The sequence below is a fragment of the Macrobrachium nipponense genome, chromosome 5, assembly GCF_015104395.2.
Source record: "Macrobrachium nipponense isolate FS-2020 chromosome 5, ASM1510439v2, whole genome shotgun sequence".
Taxonomy (NCBI): Eukaryota; Metazoa; Arthropoda; class Malacostraca; order Decapoda; family Palaemonidae; genus Macrobrachium; species Macrobrachium nipponense.
In genome coordinates, this window is record NC_061107.1 from 99,520,951 (window position 1) to 99,538,768 (window position 17,818).

Here is a 17,818-nt window from a genome sequence, read left to right on the forward strand (position 1 = left end):
TAAGTGATAACTTGGAGTGTGGTGTTATGGCTAACACATATATAGTAATTCCAGTGTTATTACAATTAAGGATAAAGATTTCATGGCAAAATTTGATGGGAGTCAATGGACACTAGAGTGGTTCATTAAAGAGGGAAATAGAGTTGACAAATGAGATTAGTTATCTTGAAGGATGGGATGATTGGAAAGAGAAGGGAGTTGAAGAAGGATATACTAGATAGATGGATTGAAGATGGTATTTTGCTCCTCTGGACAAGCAGATTGAGGCTGGGGTCTTCCCTTAATGGCTGTTGAGCAACCAACTGAAAATAAAGTTAGACTAGTGCTGGACTTTAGAGAGATGAAGTTTGTAGAGTCGTACTGGGGGCTGGGGGATGATGCTATTGATGTGTGGTGAGACCTTAAGAGAATGGCAACAGAATGCAAGCTAATGTAGCTACTATTGTAGATTTGAAGTTGGCATATCTGCAAATCAGAGTTGGCCAAGAAGCTGTGATGTCATCAACTCGTAAATTATAAAGGGCAACTTACTGTTTAACAAGATTGGGATTTAAGTTGAATTCTGTACTTCGAATGGTTAAGTTTTGAAAAACTGTTTTTGGGAGGAGTAAGGACATAAAAGACTTGGTGTTTTTTTTTTATGAAATCAGCTGCCAGCTTCTGAGTTTGGTCAGGTACTTAAAAAACTGAATGGATTGATTGCTAAACCACCTGAGAATTTGGCTGGAAGTGCTGCCTTTGGGTCTTAAGATAAGTGAGGAAGATGGTGTTTGGTATTTTGCAAGAGGTAATGCCATCCCAGAGATTTCGGATGAGATATCAAGACGAGAGTTGTTTTGAAAACGGTGGTGGGCCACTACCCCATTGGCAATTGGCTACAAGTAGCTTGTAGCTAAGTAAGCGACAAGCCATGGAACATTAATGTAGACCCAGTTGTTGTGTTGATGCTCAGAGAGGTTGTCCAGAAAGTAAACGATGATGATCCAGTGCAATGGCAGTGGCATGTTTCTGAGTCTGAGGATGGCGTTCTTTGGTGCGACACGAGTAGTTTAGCGTTGAGAGCTGTGTTGGAGATTGGTGGTGTTGTGGTTGAGGATGCAGCTTGATTGTGATAGAAACAAGACTGCAATCATATTAGTGTGGCTTGAGTTGGAGATGTAGTAAAGGGTATCAATCTTGTCCTGCAGTAGGGACTAGAGAAATTGGAGGTAAAGACTTATTCCGCTACTGTTCTTGGGGGTGGGGGGATGAAATCTGTTATCACAGGAGGTAAGAGGCAAAGGGAGTAGGAGAGATGGTAATGAAGCTACGATTGGGCATTGTGAGGGAGCTCATTGAAGAATTTGGGTTAGAATTGAGAGTGACACTAGTAAGTAGTACAGTGAAGAACAAGGCTGATGCCTTGACCCAGGTTAAAAAGAGCTGGCTTTTGAATTAACTAAGGAACTAGGGGAGCAGTGAGATGTGTTTGCCTGAACACTATTGATTTGAGAGAGGAGCACACCAGGCATAATATGGATGTAGATAGAAACTAAAGTTTTTAGCATAGAACTAGACTCCAAAACTGATAAACAAATGGCAAAACATGTGAGAAGCTGTTTGCAGCATCAGTCAATTGCTCCTGCTCCTGCTTCAGTGGTGCACGAGCCACGTAGTGTGAGCTTGGGCAGGGAGATTGTTGGAGATTTGCCATATAGATTTTCACACATTACAGGAATGTACCATATTCATTAGTAATTGCTGTAGTCCTAGTAGATTTTCAGTGTAAAGAGGTCTGAAGAGAGACAGTGCAAAGGAAGTAGCAGATATATTGAATATCATTTTTGGAATGGGGTCTTGTAGATGAGATTCTTATGGATAATAGTACAGTATTCAGGCCGGAGTACTAAAGATGATGTTGGATGGATGGAATATTCAGATATTTTTGTGCTGCCTATAGAGCAAGTGAGAATGGTATTGTGGAGAGGCACCACAGAACTATCAAAACTATCTGGTGTTCTGGTATAATATGACAGGAAAAGGGTGAGTTGAGAGTAGTGCTCCTCAAAGGGCTATCTACAAATATGAGGGGTGGAGACACTATGGTAAAAGTTGCCAGTTATTATTACTGAGGATGTTGCTCCTGTTCAGTAGGAGAAGTGTGGGGGTCAGTGGCTTCCCCATGCATGCTGCACTAAAAGTAAGATGTCTGTAGATGGTATGCCAACGTCATGTGTTAAGACTTGCTGGGATTGAGCTGCCAAGTTCCTAAGGGGAGTCTAGTGAGGGAGGAGGTGAATGAAGAAATGGGATGATGATAACAGGAGGACATCCTGGAGAAAAAGACGAGCTCCTGCCTGGATGAGGGACTATGAATTGGAGTGCCTAGAATTGATTGTTGTTGTCTGCTTGGTTTTGTGTTTCATTTGATGATGTAGTTGTTTCAATGAAATAAGTAAAAAAAATTCTTTTTCATTCTAAGATCATGGGCGCATGTGGTCTTGGAGATTGGTTGAGGGTTTGAAAGGTAAAGATGGGAAGGGGTTGGTATGGGTGAAGGAAGCATGGTCAGGAGGAAGGTAGGTTGTGGTTGTTTATGTCATTCCAGTCATAGGTTTTCTCTTAGGGTATAATTTTTTGGAATTATGTAGTGCCCTGTACTGAAATTCAATAAGGTGAGTTTTTGGTTATGCATTTTTCATGTCCTTCTGAACTACAGTACAACTTTTATGCATGCTTTTTATATGGTATCATATCAGATTATTTATAGGTCACAAAGTACAATGAAAATTTTTTTTATTTCATTTACAGCTCAGGACGTATTCGCGAAGAAGATGCATTAAGAGCTAAGAAGAACGACAAGAACAGAGGGGGCCCTAGGTCTAGCTGGTGGAGCGTATGGAGAGGGTGGTCTCTTTACATCCAAACATGAACGGCTGGAAACTGGTCTGTGAGAGTGACAAGTACCGCTCTCCTTGCAGCCCTCTTCAGACATGGGAGTGTGTTTCATGATGGTCTAACGGTGAGTATTCCTTTTTCTTGTTCTTTATCTGCTGGTTTAATTAATCTTTATAATATTTAATAGAAAAGTCATTCATGTATTTCAGTACTTAGTTTAAAATATTACTTTAATTGTGGCCCAATTTAATTTGCTATAGTACATATTTATAAATTTGAGGACTATTATTTTTATGCTCCAGCAAATATGCAAGCCTTTGTTGTAAAATAACTCTCCAGGCTACTGAACTTAATTGTTACCTGGCAGATTATTTATGAGATAACAGCTGCTGTGGGCATGGTCATTGGTTTAACACTAAACTCCATGCCAGGAGGGAAACCACCTCGGTTGAATGAATTAAAACACAAATTCACAGTGCAGTAAGAACCACACAGAATCAAATTATAGTTATAAAACTTGAGAGATCATGAACTAAAACAGGAGTACATACAGGCAGTCCCCAAGTTATGTTGGGGGTTCCGTTCCTGAAGCAAGCCATAAGCAGCAAACAATGTAGCAGGAACCCCATATTAAAAAATGAGCATTAGTGATGAAAGCTTACCTAAACCTTTGGTTGTATTGAAAACTCCCCAATTGATTTACCTTGCTTCAGAGAGGCGTGCATTCGTGATTTTGTAGAATTTCCTCCAAAAATGTACAAAGTTTTTCTGTTGCTTACAGCATGCCTTAAGACTGAAATGACGTAACCTCAGAACATCTACTGTAACCCGGGAACAGATTTTTTTATGAATATATGTATTTGACAAGCTCCGTAATTAAAAGCTCAGAAGCATAAGCCAAGACCTACATAACCGGGGACTACTTGTATCATTAAAGACTAACACAAACTTATAATGAGAAAGACTCAAAAAATACATTTGTTAAGTATTTTGCATGATATCTTTCCTGTACTAGCCTTAGTTTTTCTTTAATACCTGAGGGTAGATTGCTCTTTGATAATTCAGTATCATAAAACATGCTTCCTAAACACTCAGTGAAACTTGAACCATTTTTATATGAAAATTTAATCATGGAGCATAAAAGATTTCTTTTCCTCATTTTTATGTTTGTGATTTTTTTGAAATCATGCACTATTTATTATTCACTCCATGAATTGCACTTGAAAACAGATACAGGGAAAAGTTAGCCACTTGATGCTTCAACAAATGAAAAAATCAAATTGACATTTAGCAGGATGTATACTTGAAAGCATATCCCTTGTTAATTAATATAGCACAAAGATATTGTATGTGAAAGTTTTGCTCCCCAAAACAACATCATCAATATATTTTAATAAAAAAAAATATAATAAGACAAACAAGGAAAAGTAAGCCACAGGTTATGCTAATAGTAACGAAATGAAAATCAGCCCGTGGAACTCTGCTTAACTGTAATAAAATTAAAATAAGAAAAACTAGGCGTCTGTGGAAGTGGTTTTTGAACAACTGAGGCATTTTATAGGTGATTGTCCATACATATCCATTAGAACATTAAAGTCTATATTGAAAAAATTACCAGTCCAGAGATTCTATGCACACAAGCTCTAATGACAGACCTTAATAAACTAAAAATGATAAGAAAACATACCACCATCAGCTTTCAAAAATGATTCTGATGAAGTAACAATAATAAAAGCATATCAGGCAGGGTTTGAGAATGTAGTTTTCTTCTTAGTCACAAGCACAAATAAAAGTTTAGTTTATTACAAATTTTTAGGCACTTTGAAATATTAAGCTATGTTCATTGCATGAGTGCTCAGTTTTTTATCAACACATACTGCATATCAATTGACCATATTATAGGTATACTATACATTGTCACAATGTATATAGTATGATTTGAGTTCTGCATTTGAAGAATGTTTTAATGCTGATGATTGTCATCAGTTTTTTATCAGGTGAATCCTTCTTCCATGATCCAATGTTATTATGCATTCAGATGAGCAGGGTGAAAAGTTTGTCAGTTGTTTGCAAACTTGCTTGGCATAAGGAAATTATATAAATACATACTTGGGAGGTTTTTACTTGAGAAGTTTTGTGACTTCTAAAAATTTAGATGTTCTTGTTGTGCTACAATATTGGAGAAACTATTGTGGTTGAATTTTTCAAGGGTGTTTATAATATTATATATTGTAGTCTGATTAAGAATCACTTTTAGCTGGATTATGTTAACTGAATATTTTTTTATAATTCTCTGTCAGGTTGGCGCCTAAAGAAGTGCCGTGTTAAAATCCAAGTGCGTCGTAGAAATTGTGTTTGTGAACCAGATTTAGGAATGGGCTTCTTGGTGAAACTGGACTCTGAAGAAAGACGAAAACAAAGGCTGTTTTTGAAAAAACATGTTACACAAGGTTTGAAAAGGGCTTTATACTACTATAGTAAACCTTTCCATTGCATTCCTCTCCTTTCTTCATATTTGGCTCTCTGAAATCAGCTGTTCCTTCAACCATTTCACCTCTCAAAAGTAAATTATTTTGCACGAGTAGAAATCTGACCCCAGATTTATTTCTGAAAATTTTGTAGCCACCTGTACAATTTGGATGAATCATTACATACTTATTTTTTATATGCCCCTTTGCATACTAGTAGTCTTTTTTGAAGCTGAATAGTTAATGTGAAGGACTTTTTTGCTCTCCATAAAATTTGGTGTACTATACATTGTGCATGCAATAATAGTTTTAGTTTCTGCAGTAATGCTCATAGATAACTTCAGTTAAGAACTTTGGTTAAACTTTTGTAACACATTACCACAGAGGAGAAATAGTTCATTAGTACAGTAGACCCTTGACTCACGAACACAATCCGTTCCTAGACCTGGTCGTGTTCCAAATTGTTCGTGACTCGGAGCTAATTTCCCCATAAGGTTTAATGGGAATAATATTAATTGGTTCTCGACCCCTACGAACCAATATATATTAGTTATATTTTGCCTTATTTTACACAGATAATGTAAAAGTCAGTGTAAAAAACCTTAATATATCTAATAATATAATTTAAAATAAAATGGTTAAACTAACACTATAAAAACGTTTGTAAAGTGAACACTTACTATGACTGGCGAGACTTCTGGCTTGACGGACAAGAGAAGAGGAGGGTGGTGGGTGGGGAGGAGGTTATTGTGCGGAAGGAGACACCCTCCCCATCCAGGTCGGGGAGATCTCGTTCCGGAGATTCAACTCTTCTAGGTTTTTTTGGTGAACGTTTAATCACAAACTTATCCAATGTCTGTTGCCTTTTCCTTCCTTGCATAACTTTTCTGAAAATGGCTCATTCAAATTTTCATTGATCATATTCACGATCCTGTTCGTAACATTTTGTCCGGATGATACAATTCAGGAAGCACTGGACATCATTCCACTTTTCCAATGCGGCTTTTATCACATCACTGCTGACATCTGTAACTTCCTCCCCAGCCTCCTCCTCGTCAGTTGATTGCTCCCGAGCAAGTTGCTCCTGCTGCTCTTTGTGGAGTTGAACAAGTTCGTCCGCAGTCAAATCTTCTGAATGTTCAGCGACCAATTCTTCAACATCTTCGTCGTTGACTTGTAGACCCATACTGTTGCCCATGGACACAATTCTTGCACAATCTCTGCATCGAAGCCCTCAAAGTCACGGACAGTTACGCACTGGGGCCAAAGTTTCCGCCACGCAGAATTTAATGTGCGGTACGTAACTTCAGTCCATGCGTTATCAATGAGGGTTTATGCAGTGAAAAACATTAAAGTGCTTCTTCCAAAATTCTTTTAAGGTTAATTTTGTCTCTTCAGTTACACGGAAGCATCTGGAGAAGAGCGCCTTCGTATATAATTTCTTAAAATTGCTAATGACTTGTTGGTCCATGGGCTGGAGAACAGAGGTCGTGTTGGGTGGAATGAACTTGAACTGAATGAAGTCATGTTCACTGCAGTCAGCCAAGTACGAAGGGTGTGCCGGGGCATTATCCATGATCAGAAGGCACCGCAGGGGTAGCTTGTTCTCTGTTAGGTACTGACTCACGGTCGGCGCAAACACTTCATCAATCCACTCCATAAACAAGTTCCGTGTCACCATGCTTTTGTATTGGCCCTCCACATTACAGGCAGTCTGGCCTTATTTACGTTGTGCTGCTTAAAGGCACGCGGGTTATTTGAATGGTAGACAAGTAGCGGCTTTAGTTTCAAGTCGCCACTTGCGTTTGAGCATAACAAAACGTAAGCCTATCCTTCATTGGCTTGTGGCCTGGGAGCGCCTTCTCTTCTTGGGTGATAAATGTCCTGTTGGGCATCTTCTTCCAGAAGAGGCCCGTTTCATCACAATTGAAAATCTGTTGAGCGAACGTATCCTTCGGCCTCCACGAACTCGGCAAACTCAGTCACGAATGCCTCAGCAGCAGCCTTGTCTGCGCTAGCAGCCTCACCATGCCTAATTACAGAAGTGAATTCCAGTTCTTTTCTTGAAGTTATCAAACCACCCTTTACTAGCCTTAAAATCAATCTGGCGTGGCACTAGTAGAAGGAGTTTCCTTCAGCAAACTCTGATACACTTGCCGAGCTTTCTCGCAGATGATCGGCTCGTTTACACTATCACCTGCCATCTGTTTCTCATGTACCCACTTCAAAATTATTTTTTGTCTGCCTCTTCGAGGGTTTGCGATCTCATCTTGGTTAGTACTGTCACTCCCTTCGCAACATTTGCTTCTTTAATGGCATCCTTGTTTTTCAAAATTGTCGAAATTGTCGACTTGGCCATCTTGTACTCACTTGCGATATCGGTCACTAGCGGAACACCACGTTCAAACTTTTCTATAATTTCTTTCTTTATTTCAATGGTTATCTTCCTCTGCACCCTCTTCTCACCATCACTCTTCACTTTCTTACTTTCACCACCACTCTTCACTTTCTTAGGGGCCCATTATGAAGAAAATCACAAGTTTTTAGCGCAAAAAATGCTAAGCGAATTGACGAACGTCTTGTACACATGAGGATGAGACAAAGAGCGATGCGTGGGTGACGCCGTGCGTGGGCGGCTGGAGGATGGCTGTTCCCATGGCAACTCAAACGCTCTCACGTGTGCTGGGCGATTTCGCGCATTTTTCAAATGTTTGTGTCTAAGAATTAGTTTGTGAAACAAAGTGAATTGTTATTTTCCGACATTTCCAGCATTTTTCAAATGTTCATGTCTCAAAATTAGTTCATGACCCAAACAGAATTTTTATTTTCCGCATTTTTTTTTGTTCGTATCTCAAAGTTAGTTCGTAGGTCAAGGGTGAAATTTTACCTATAATTTTGGTCGGGATCGAGTTGTACGTGGGTCAATGCGTTCGTGAGTCAAGGGTCTACTATCATAAGAAAACCTATCTGTTTGCATTATATGCCCCAGTGAAGTATGCAACTCTTTATTACACATTTTATTACTCTGGGTTTATTTTGTGGTTGCAGTGTTGCAGATTGGGTATTAATACAGAATTGTTTTTCTCTTGTTGCAGATCTTAAGAAGTATGATCCAAAATTTCTCAAGGCTTTTAGTGATGTTGACAGCAGTGAAGTGGCTGAAGAGACACTGGGTAGAGTTCAGAGAAATTCACGCTGGTTCAATGGCAGTCAGAGAAGGAAAAATAGGTAAGGCTTATATTGTTAATCCTTTTGTTTTAATGTAAATAGATGTTAAAAGAAGAAAAGGTGGGTTTTGTGTTGTAGTTACATCTAGAGTCGAAGAGTATATTTTATTACAAAGTCATAGACTAGCTGGTGTGAAGTTAGGTAAATACAGGTACATATATGTGTTTGGGAGACGTTTTCTCTACAAATACTGTTAGCCAAATAACCAACAAATTTTAAAAGATAGTTGGATCTCTCAGGAAATCGTTTGATACTTGAATACATATACAGTACAGCCATTCATGGACTCAGTATGTACAGGATAAAAAAAGTAGGTGTACCAATTAACCAATAAAAACACATTTTCCATAGTGGCCAAAGCATGATTTTATTAATGCTTTTTAGTCTGGAATGTTGTAATGCAGACTGAGAATAGAAGTCATTTACAAATGAGAGAAGTTTTAGGTCTTCTTCCCTGGCGGTTATCCCTCACTAAAGGAATAGATGCCAGTGTTTAGTTCCATGTTCGTCACTTTTGCACCAGTTATGGTTAGTTAGTTTGAGCTCTATAGGTCATACATCTTATTGCCAAGATATAGTATGATGACTACATATACAGTACTCTGTGTACGTACTTTGAATTAAATTACAGAGAAAAAGGCATACTGTTTTTTGTTAAAACAGGTGCATCAGGACCATCCTGTCAGTTCTTTACTTTCATCTTCACTACTTACACATTTTTTATTTGTAGCTGTCCTGTGATGTAGCACCAGCTTGTTCATATGAGTGATGGATTCCATGCTATCTTGCGATACATGACATTTTTTCCACTTTCCTTAGTGAACAACATCTAAAACTGAGATATTTAAGGATATTTTAATTACTGATTTTGGTATTAACTTTAGCAGTTGCCAGTCTGTCTGACAGGAATACTAATAGAGTACACATTTCCTCCTCCTAAATAATAATTTAATGTAAGTAAACTAAGAGGTCTTTGCCTTGCATGGACCAACTATACTTTAATTTTATCATCCTTAAATGGAAATTTTATATTTTACTCATCCTGATGAATTTCTCAACCCTGTTTTATGGTTGTGGAAGCTTGCCAAAGTCCTGTTTTTTTTATTGTTATCTACAGTTGTGGAAGCTTGCCAAAGTACTGTACCTATGATATTGTAATATAGTGAATAAGGAGACCCTATCTAGAGATGAACATTCCCAGTAAGAAAACTTAGGATGACTTGGTCAATAGGTGACTATTCTCAGATAACACTATGCTATTCTGGGTTGTGTATCTCAAATAAAATAGAGGTTTGCGTGTGTAATATTTACTAGAGGAAAACTTGATAAAATCCTTGGTTTACAGATGTCTTTGGTCTTAGATATCACTATGCCATTCTGGGTAGTGCAGCAAAAGTAAAATTAGAGATGTGCATGTAGAATATATTTTTTTTTCTCTGAAAATATAAGGATTAGTTGTTAACCAGGATGAGTAACTTTGTAAGTTATCTTTTACAAACTATATGGCTGTCTTATCCTGAAGACTATAGCAATCATCCAGATTACTGAACAAGCTTTATGAAAACCTTTCCTCAATTTTCACAAGCCAGTCAGTTTGAAGTCCATGCAGCTTTAATGAATGCCTAGCCAGTAAAAAGTTAACACATCAGTACCAAGGTAAAAGCTGGAATCTAAAAGGCAGTACGTATCTGTATTGGTTCAGCAAAGTACAGTTAGCCTTACAATTCATTCATCTTTACAGAAGGGTCCCTTTTGTTTTGCCCAGATTTATTATCTGTAAATCACCACTTTCAAAATGGCAGAATTGTAAGGCAACTGTCTCAGCAGTTGAGTAAGACTGGTGAAGTTATAAATATATCCCATATTATTATAAGATGAGCATAAATCCCAGATTATCAAAAGATGAGTACTGCTAAAGTGAAGTGATGTGGTAACACTATTTGAAGTGAGATGAACAAGTAATAAATAAGCTATGAAGATGAAGGTCTAGAGGTCTTTTTCATCTCTTATAGATTTCCTCTATAGCTTTTTTTTATTATAATGTGTATCTTATAATCTCTCCATATTTAATTTTTGTTTTACAGTAAGTTTTATTTTAATGTTTCTTCTCAAGAATCTATTGGCTGTCAGTGGTGGAGGAAATAAATATGGTAAGAAAAAAAATTCCTCATTCTTGGCAAAAAATTAATACTCTTTGGAAATGTAAAATTTGTCTCTGATGAAAGTCCTATTAGTAATATGTTCAAATGCCTAACTGGTACTTTGTTTTGAACAAAGGCCTATTGCTTATGTCACACTACTGAGATGGCGGATTGGTATTGTAAGAGGAGCCAATACAATTTACAGTACTTGTTTACAAATTATACTTATATAGGTAATTAAGTTTTCTACAATATCTATAATCAAACATTTTTTTTTTCTTAGTCATTTAAATTATAGAGGAAAATAAGTAGATGGAAAGATGGTTCTGGAATTCAGCACTTGAAGTGTCGTATCTCGGCTCAAAAGTAATTTTCACTTTACTGTATGGATTGAAAGAAAAATACAAGGAGTATTGAAACATCAGTAGGAATACGTTTCAAAGTTGATGATTATTGAAGAAGTTTGTGTCTGACTTGTTGGTCTTTTGTTTTACAAGCAGACACAGGAGAAGTTCCATTATGGATGCACCAACATTTGATGATGATGTAGTTTATGACAGAATAGAAGAGGAAGAGGAGACAGAAGAGGATGATGAAACTGGCATTGCAAAAGATGAAGTGGATGCATTTGTTAGTGAAGAAGAAATGAGAGCCATTGATGATAAAATTACAACATTAGCTGATGAGCTTCAAGGATTAGAGGTTAGTTGTATAATTTTAGCTTTTATGCAGTGATTCTCATCTGTCAAATTGTGATTGTGATAAGTTTTATTTTTCTCTTTCTATGTTTAATATCTCACAACCCTGTAGTACTGAAATGTTTTTTCCGGAAAAAAAACAGCAGCCCTCGACGCGACGAAATAGCCCTATAAGAATTGTATAGATTAGTTACATGTAGGATACTTTCCAAGCACTGTAGTGGAAACAAATTTGTGTTTGGAAATAGTGTTGCAAGTGTTTCAGAAGGTGATTTTTTAATTTTCTACCTAACAGGTATTTAAAAATTAATTGACTATGACTGACTGATACTGCAGATTATGTATACCTAATGCAAAAAAAAGCACTGATTTTAGTTTCATTTTTTCCATTTTAAATACAACAGACTGTAAGCAGTACATCTGCAACAGTGGCACCTGGAAATCAGTCTGTACCAGATCACTCTACATTTGGTGAGTATTGCCTTTTGCATACATGTTATTGGCCATATGAATTCTCCACCTAAATTACCTTAGGTATTGCCTTAATGCATAGCAAACAAGCAGGTTATAGCTAGCAAAGTGGTAATTAGATGATTACAGAGGCCTTAAAGCTCAGTTTGATTGTAGGTAAATGCTAGTTGATGTTCTGTACGTGATGCATGTTTTAATCTTGTCATCGCTTTATGCAATGTTGGAGCTTGATGTCAGATTTATGTTCTTCAGTTAATATAATCTTTGATCTTTAACTAATTTGTACATGAGGTTTGTTGGTTTGCAGTCCTTTTTACCCCTCAGCCAACTGGCTTCTTCAGGTATTTTGTACCAAACATAAATGGTTTTTTTGATAGTTTATTTACATCATTTATAATCTCTGATCCCATTATTATTGTGCCTCCTATAAAGTCCTGCACAGTATGTCATACACATCTTATTCACTATCTTCTGTACTTTGTAAATGCTCTTTGTACAGAGAAGTTGACCAGGAACAAGAAGAAAAACATCTGAAATTATCATTGCCTGTGTCTAACTCTTGAGCAAGGTAAAAAGACTGGGTCAGTGCAGACTTGGTTAAGAGCCAAGCCACTCAGTGTGAATCCAGTCAGAAAGAAGACAACCAATATAGCTCCTGTCAAGTTTTATTCATTTTGGATACTGGGTACACTTATGTATACTCGCTCTGCAGTATCTGGGACATGGCCTAGACTCAGTTCTCTAGAACCTGTGATGAAAAGGCCATACCATTGAAATCAAGACCATAAGTGGCATACAGTGCTAAGACAAGCTAGTCTAGAGAGACAATGTAACCAAAAATAATCTGTTTTATTGAGTACTGCAGTCACTGAAGCAACTGTCTGAGAAGAACAGCAGAAAAACAGCAGCCAATAGGCATATGAGCAAGTGCCTTGAGGCATTTGTTCTTCTGATCAAGGTTAGGGTACTCCTCAGAGTTTGTGATAGAATCAAATTAGGTCATGTAAAAATAAATGAAGTGACTCGTACTTCTCCCTGTGAAGGAAAAATTATGAAAGGGGCAAGACAAGAAAGACATAAATAAGTACCAGCACTCAGACAACAGGTGAGGCTCTTCCTTATCCCTCTCCTATGCCAATTCCTAGGCATAGGTAACTCTTTTTTAGCAACATTAGACTGTGGCATATGAATTTCAGAATCTTTGACCTTTTCACTCAAGTTAGACTATGAATTGATCATAAAGGAAATAAGAGGGAATGGCAATTATGGAAGTTCAGGATAAATCAGAAGTGCCTGGTGATGGGGACTAGTTGCACCAAAAAGGGTGCAGAAAAGGCCATACCATTGAAATCTAGACCATAAGAGTTGCATTCAGCAGCATAGGAAGCCACTAGAAATATCCTATGGACAAGAAATTTATTCAATCTTCCCTCTTCTTAGACATCCACATATGTAAATTGCTTTGGATTTTGAAGCAGCTCTAATGAGTATGCCAGGCACGATGCCAAGATTGCTAGGATAATAGTTTAGCTATGGATAGTTCCTAGACTTGTTATGGAAAATAATACATTCAGGAAAATATAACTTCTATCTTTTCATGCTAGTTTATCTTTCCTATGAATACCTACCAGTAAAAGACTTTTACTACTGTTTTCCTAAGTGTACATTAAGAAATGGTTAAATTTAACAGATGTGCTATGCATATAGTAAAAATGTGAAGACCAAGATCAGATGGAGTTTAAGCCTTCCACTGAGCTAACTTTCGCTACCCCATGCTTTCAATCACTTTTGTCATACTTTGACATTTGTAAGGATTAGAGGTAATAGAAACAAGTAAAACCAGAACGATGATCGATTTCGACATAGAAACAGGGGTGCATCATAAACCCTTCCATCATAGTACAGACGGTCCCCGGGTTACGACGGGGGTTCCGTTCTTGAGCCGCGTCGTAAGTGGAAAATCGTCGTAAGCCAGAACATCGTCAAAAATCCTAAGAAACCTTACTTTTAATGCTTTGGGTGCATTGAAAACTATGTAAACTGCATCTTATGGCATTTTTCATCAAAAAAACTTTCAAATATTGATTATTTTGCATTTTTGGTGCATATTTCATCTCCCAGATGAGCATTGTAGGCGTCATAACCCTGGAACATGCGTCGTAACCCTGGAAATAACGTCTATTGACAAGCGCCGTAACCTCGGAACGTCGTAAGCCGACACCGTCCTAACCCGGGGACTGCCTGTACTTGTTTTTATGCAAACTAGCCAATTACTTAAGAACAAATTATAACAGAAGAGTGATTTTTTTCTTCTGTTACAGTAATAATATAATACTATATGTAAATTATTATAGTATATATATATAGTAACCACCTTTATATGGAACCTATTTTGATACTTTGTTGTGTTACACTTCCCTTAATGCTTATGCAGTAAAGCATCTAAAGTTTTTTATCAAGATTAAATCTATCCAATGAATGATGTTTACTCTGAAAAAATGTTTATAAGTATAATGTTAAGAGACAATTACATGCTTGTGGTGCACAACTAATTCATTGCACTTCAGATGGTATCAGTAGCAGATTTTTATATTAAAAGTTTTCTATTTGCACTACTATGTTCATGTATAGTAGAATTATGGTAACTGAATAGGGATATGACTGACTAGCTTGCTGTTTTTATTACAGTGGTACCTCGAGATACAAAATTAATCCGTTCCGAGGCGGCCTTCGTATCATGAGTCTTTCGTATCTTGAACCGCATTTTACATGTAAAATGGCTAATCCGTTCCAAGCCCTCCAAAAACACCCCAGGAAATTTCATATAAAGCTAAATGACCTATAAACAATGAAATACTACAACAATTTGGGACCATTCAATACCTAACTTAATACGTACTAGTAGTACTAATATGTATGTACCTGTAAATAAAGTTATTAGTGTACATAGTATACAAGAAATACTGTACGTACATACGTACGTATGTAGTAAAATGTGGAAGCTTACCTTTTGAGTGAGGCTATCTCCGAAAGTGGCGGACAGAGGAGGAGGACAAACGGCACAAAACTTCTTATAGTACATACACTTAACTTTACGAAAACACATCACATAAAAAAATGTCAGGAAAACATAAACTAAACTTTACGAAACACATTAACAAAACTGTAACACTTAACTTTACAAAAAACTTAAAATAAAATTTTTGTTTTTTTGTCTTTTTTATTTTTACAGTTTTTTTTACTATTTTATACTTTACGTTCTTTACAAAATTTCAATTTCTTCACCACTTTCAACTTTTTTTTTTGTTTTTGTAGTATCACTTGGTTCTTCCTTTTGCTTATTCCTACTAAAGGCCTCTTTAAAAAATAACTATCCAAGAAGATTGCTTCTGCCTGCTTTTGACAATGTTCCTGAAACGACTCGGGCAAACGTCATCAAACTGTGCAAGCATACGACCTGTCTAAGCCTTTTCGGGGTGTCTCTTTTTCTACGAATGATTGCACCTTATGAAAAGCAGCTAGAGCTACTTAATTTCTGCCGTTATCATAGTCATCGTCCTCCTCCTCGCCGCTGCTAGAGAAAACTTCTTGAACGACATTATGTTGCATGGGCCTCCAACTCCTTCAGGTCATCCGTCATAAGCTCCTCTTGGTGCTCTTTGAGAAGGTCATTGATGTCGTCCTCGTCGACGACCAGCCCCATGGACTTGCCGAGTGCAACGTTCTCGTCAAGATTCTGGTTGCGAAACAGTTTCAGGATCGTCAACTGTTCCTGAATCTGCAGCACCAGCTGCGCCCACGTCAAATCCCTCGAAGTCTCGGGCGGATACAGCATCAGGCCAGAGTTTCCTCCACGAAGAATTCAAGGTTCGCCTCGAAACCTCCTGCCAAGCTTGATCGATGAGTCAGATGGATATCACAACATCGAAATGCTCCTTCCAAAATTCACGCAGGTGAGGTTTATGGTATCGGTGATGTCGAAACATCTCTTGAAAAGATGTTTCGTATACAGCTTCTTGAAGTTCAATATTACTTGCTGGTCCATGGGCTGGAGGAGAGGGGTGGTGTAAGGCAGAAGATAAAGAACCTTGATAAAAGAATACTTCGCTAGGATATCTTCCTCGAGGCCAGGAGAGTGAGCAGGGGCATTGTCCAACACCAGCAGACATTTCAGAGGGAGGCGCTTCTCTTCCAAGAATTTCTTCACTGTCGGGCCGAAACACAGATTTACCCACTCGGTGAACAAAAGTCTCGTTACCCAGGCTTTTGCATTAGCCCTCCACATCACTGGAAGCTTCTCCTTAAGCACTTTGTGGGCCTTGAAGGCTCGAGGAGTCTCCGAATGATACACAAGTAGGGGCTTCACCTTGCAATCCCTACTGGCATTCGAACAAAGTGCGAGCGTAAGCCTGTCTTTCATAGGCGTTTATGCCCAGGTAGCTTCTTTTCTTCCTCCGTGATTGTACATCCGACGAGGCATTTTTTTCCAAAAAACAGGCCAGTCTCATCACAGTTGAAGACTTGCTGAGAACTGTAGCCTTCATTGATCGTCATCCTCGTCGAATGTCTTAATAAAGGCTTCGGCCGCTTTTTCGTGTCTGAGCTGGCCGCCCTCCCCATGGCCACACCACCGAATGGAAGCCCAGTCCATTTACAGAATTTTTTCAAACCCCCGTCCAGAGAAGCCTTGAACTCTGGGGTTGGTGTCAATGTCCCTTCTCCTCCGTCATCTTTGGCCTGGGCAATCAAATCGACGAAAATAGCCCTGGCCCCTTGTGGCAGATTGCCGTCTCCGTTATTGTATCGCCAGCGATTTCTGTCTTTTATCCATATAAGAAGCAGCCTTTCCATCTCATCGTGCACGTGGCTCCTCTTGTTGGACAAAATAGTCACACCCTTGGAAGGTGTAGCTGCTTTGATGACATCCTTCTGCTTAAGGATGGTGCCTATTGTCGACAGATTTTGCCCATATTCCTTGGCGATCACGCTCAATCGCATACCAGCTTCATATTTTTTAATGATCTCCATCTTCGTCTCCAAAGAAAGCATCCTCTTCTTTCCGTGAACTTCAACTTTCTTGGGACCCATGACTACGTGTATACTGTACGTAATTAGTTATGTAGTATACGTATGTAGTAAGTTTTCACACAGCACGATAAAGTAGTACTACAACGAAATCACTACGAATTTACGTTAATAAACAAAATCGTATAGAACGAACGAATTCCGCGTACTTACGATACCAATGAAGTGGCCGAAGAAGCACACCGCTACGTAGATGCACGATGGGAGAGATGCTGACCAATAGGAGAGAAGGATCTTATGGCGTGACTAGCCTCAGGAACCAATGGGAGAGCGGGAGGATGGTGGCGAGTCTACTCAGTTGGCGGGGCGCAAGTTTTAAAATTGTTATCGGTGGTCCGGGCGAATCTCGGACTTTACGGCAACAACCTTTCGTATCTTGAAGAATTTTCGTATGTAGAGCCGCAAAAATCTTCGTATCTCGAGTTTTTCATAAGTTGAAGCCTTTCGTATCACGAGGTATCACAGTACGTATTTATTATATTAAGATTAAAAGCTTATCCTTTATACTTTTAAACATTAAATTTTATCTACAGGTTCTGATCCAGTCCATCTTGAACATGGATGCAGGGCCACAGAAACATCAGTTGACTGTACAGATGAAGTGTAACTTGGATCCTCATGCTTGGAAAGTTAGCAAAGCTGCAATTGATGACCAAATCCGTAGACTGCGACATCAACTCTTTGTTTTAAAGGTATTTTTGTTTTGAAGGTATTTTTGTTTCTGAAGGTATTTTGATTGCTTATTTTTGTTACTTTTATAATGTTTTGTATGGATATGTACATATTCATGTTTTCTCCATTTTTATTGCATGGCAAAAGACAGAAATATGTAATCAATATGCTTACAACA

General features: G+C 38.1%; 2 protein-coding genes across 7 annotated transcripts in view; one reads left to right on the forward strand and one right to left on the reverse strand.

Annotated features, from left to right (window-relative positions):
- Positions 1–17,818, reverse strand: part of LOC135215547 (extracellular sulfatase Sulf-1-like) — a 561,353-nt gene that overhangs the window by 50,475 nt on the left and 493,060 nt on the right. The window lies entirely within an intron of this gene.
- On the forward strand, positions 5,207–17,655 carry LOC135215549 (uncharacterized). Of its 2 annotated transcripts, none has more exons than XM_064250386.1 (5): positions 5,207–5,327; positions 8,441–8,573; positions 11,212–11,416; positions 11,817–11,883; positions 17,502–17,655. In XM_064250386.1, the coding sequence occupies exons 1-5, from the start codon at positions 5,252–5,254 to the stop codon at positions 17,573–17,575; spliced, it is 555 nt and encodes a 184-aa protein (XP_064106456.1). In that variant the 5' UTR covers positions 5,207–5,251; the 3' UTR covers positions 17,576–17,655. The 2 variants fall into 2 exon arrangements, with proteins under 2 accessions (XP_064106456.1, XP_064106457.1); XM_064250387.1 differs by having other exon boundaries at positions 11,215–11,416.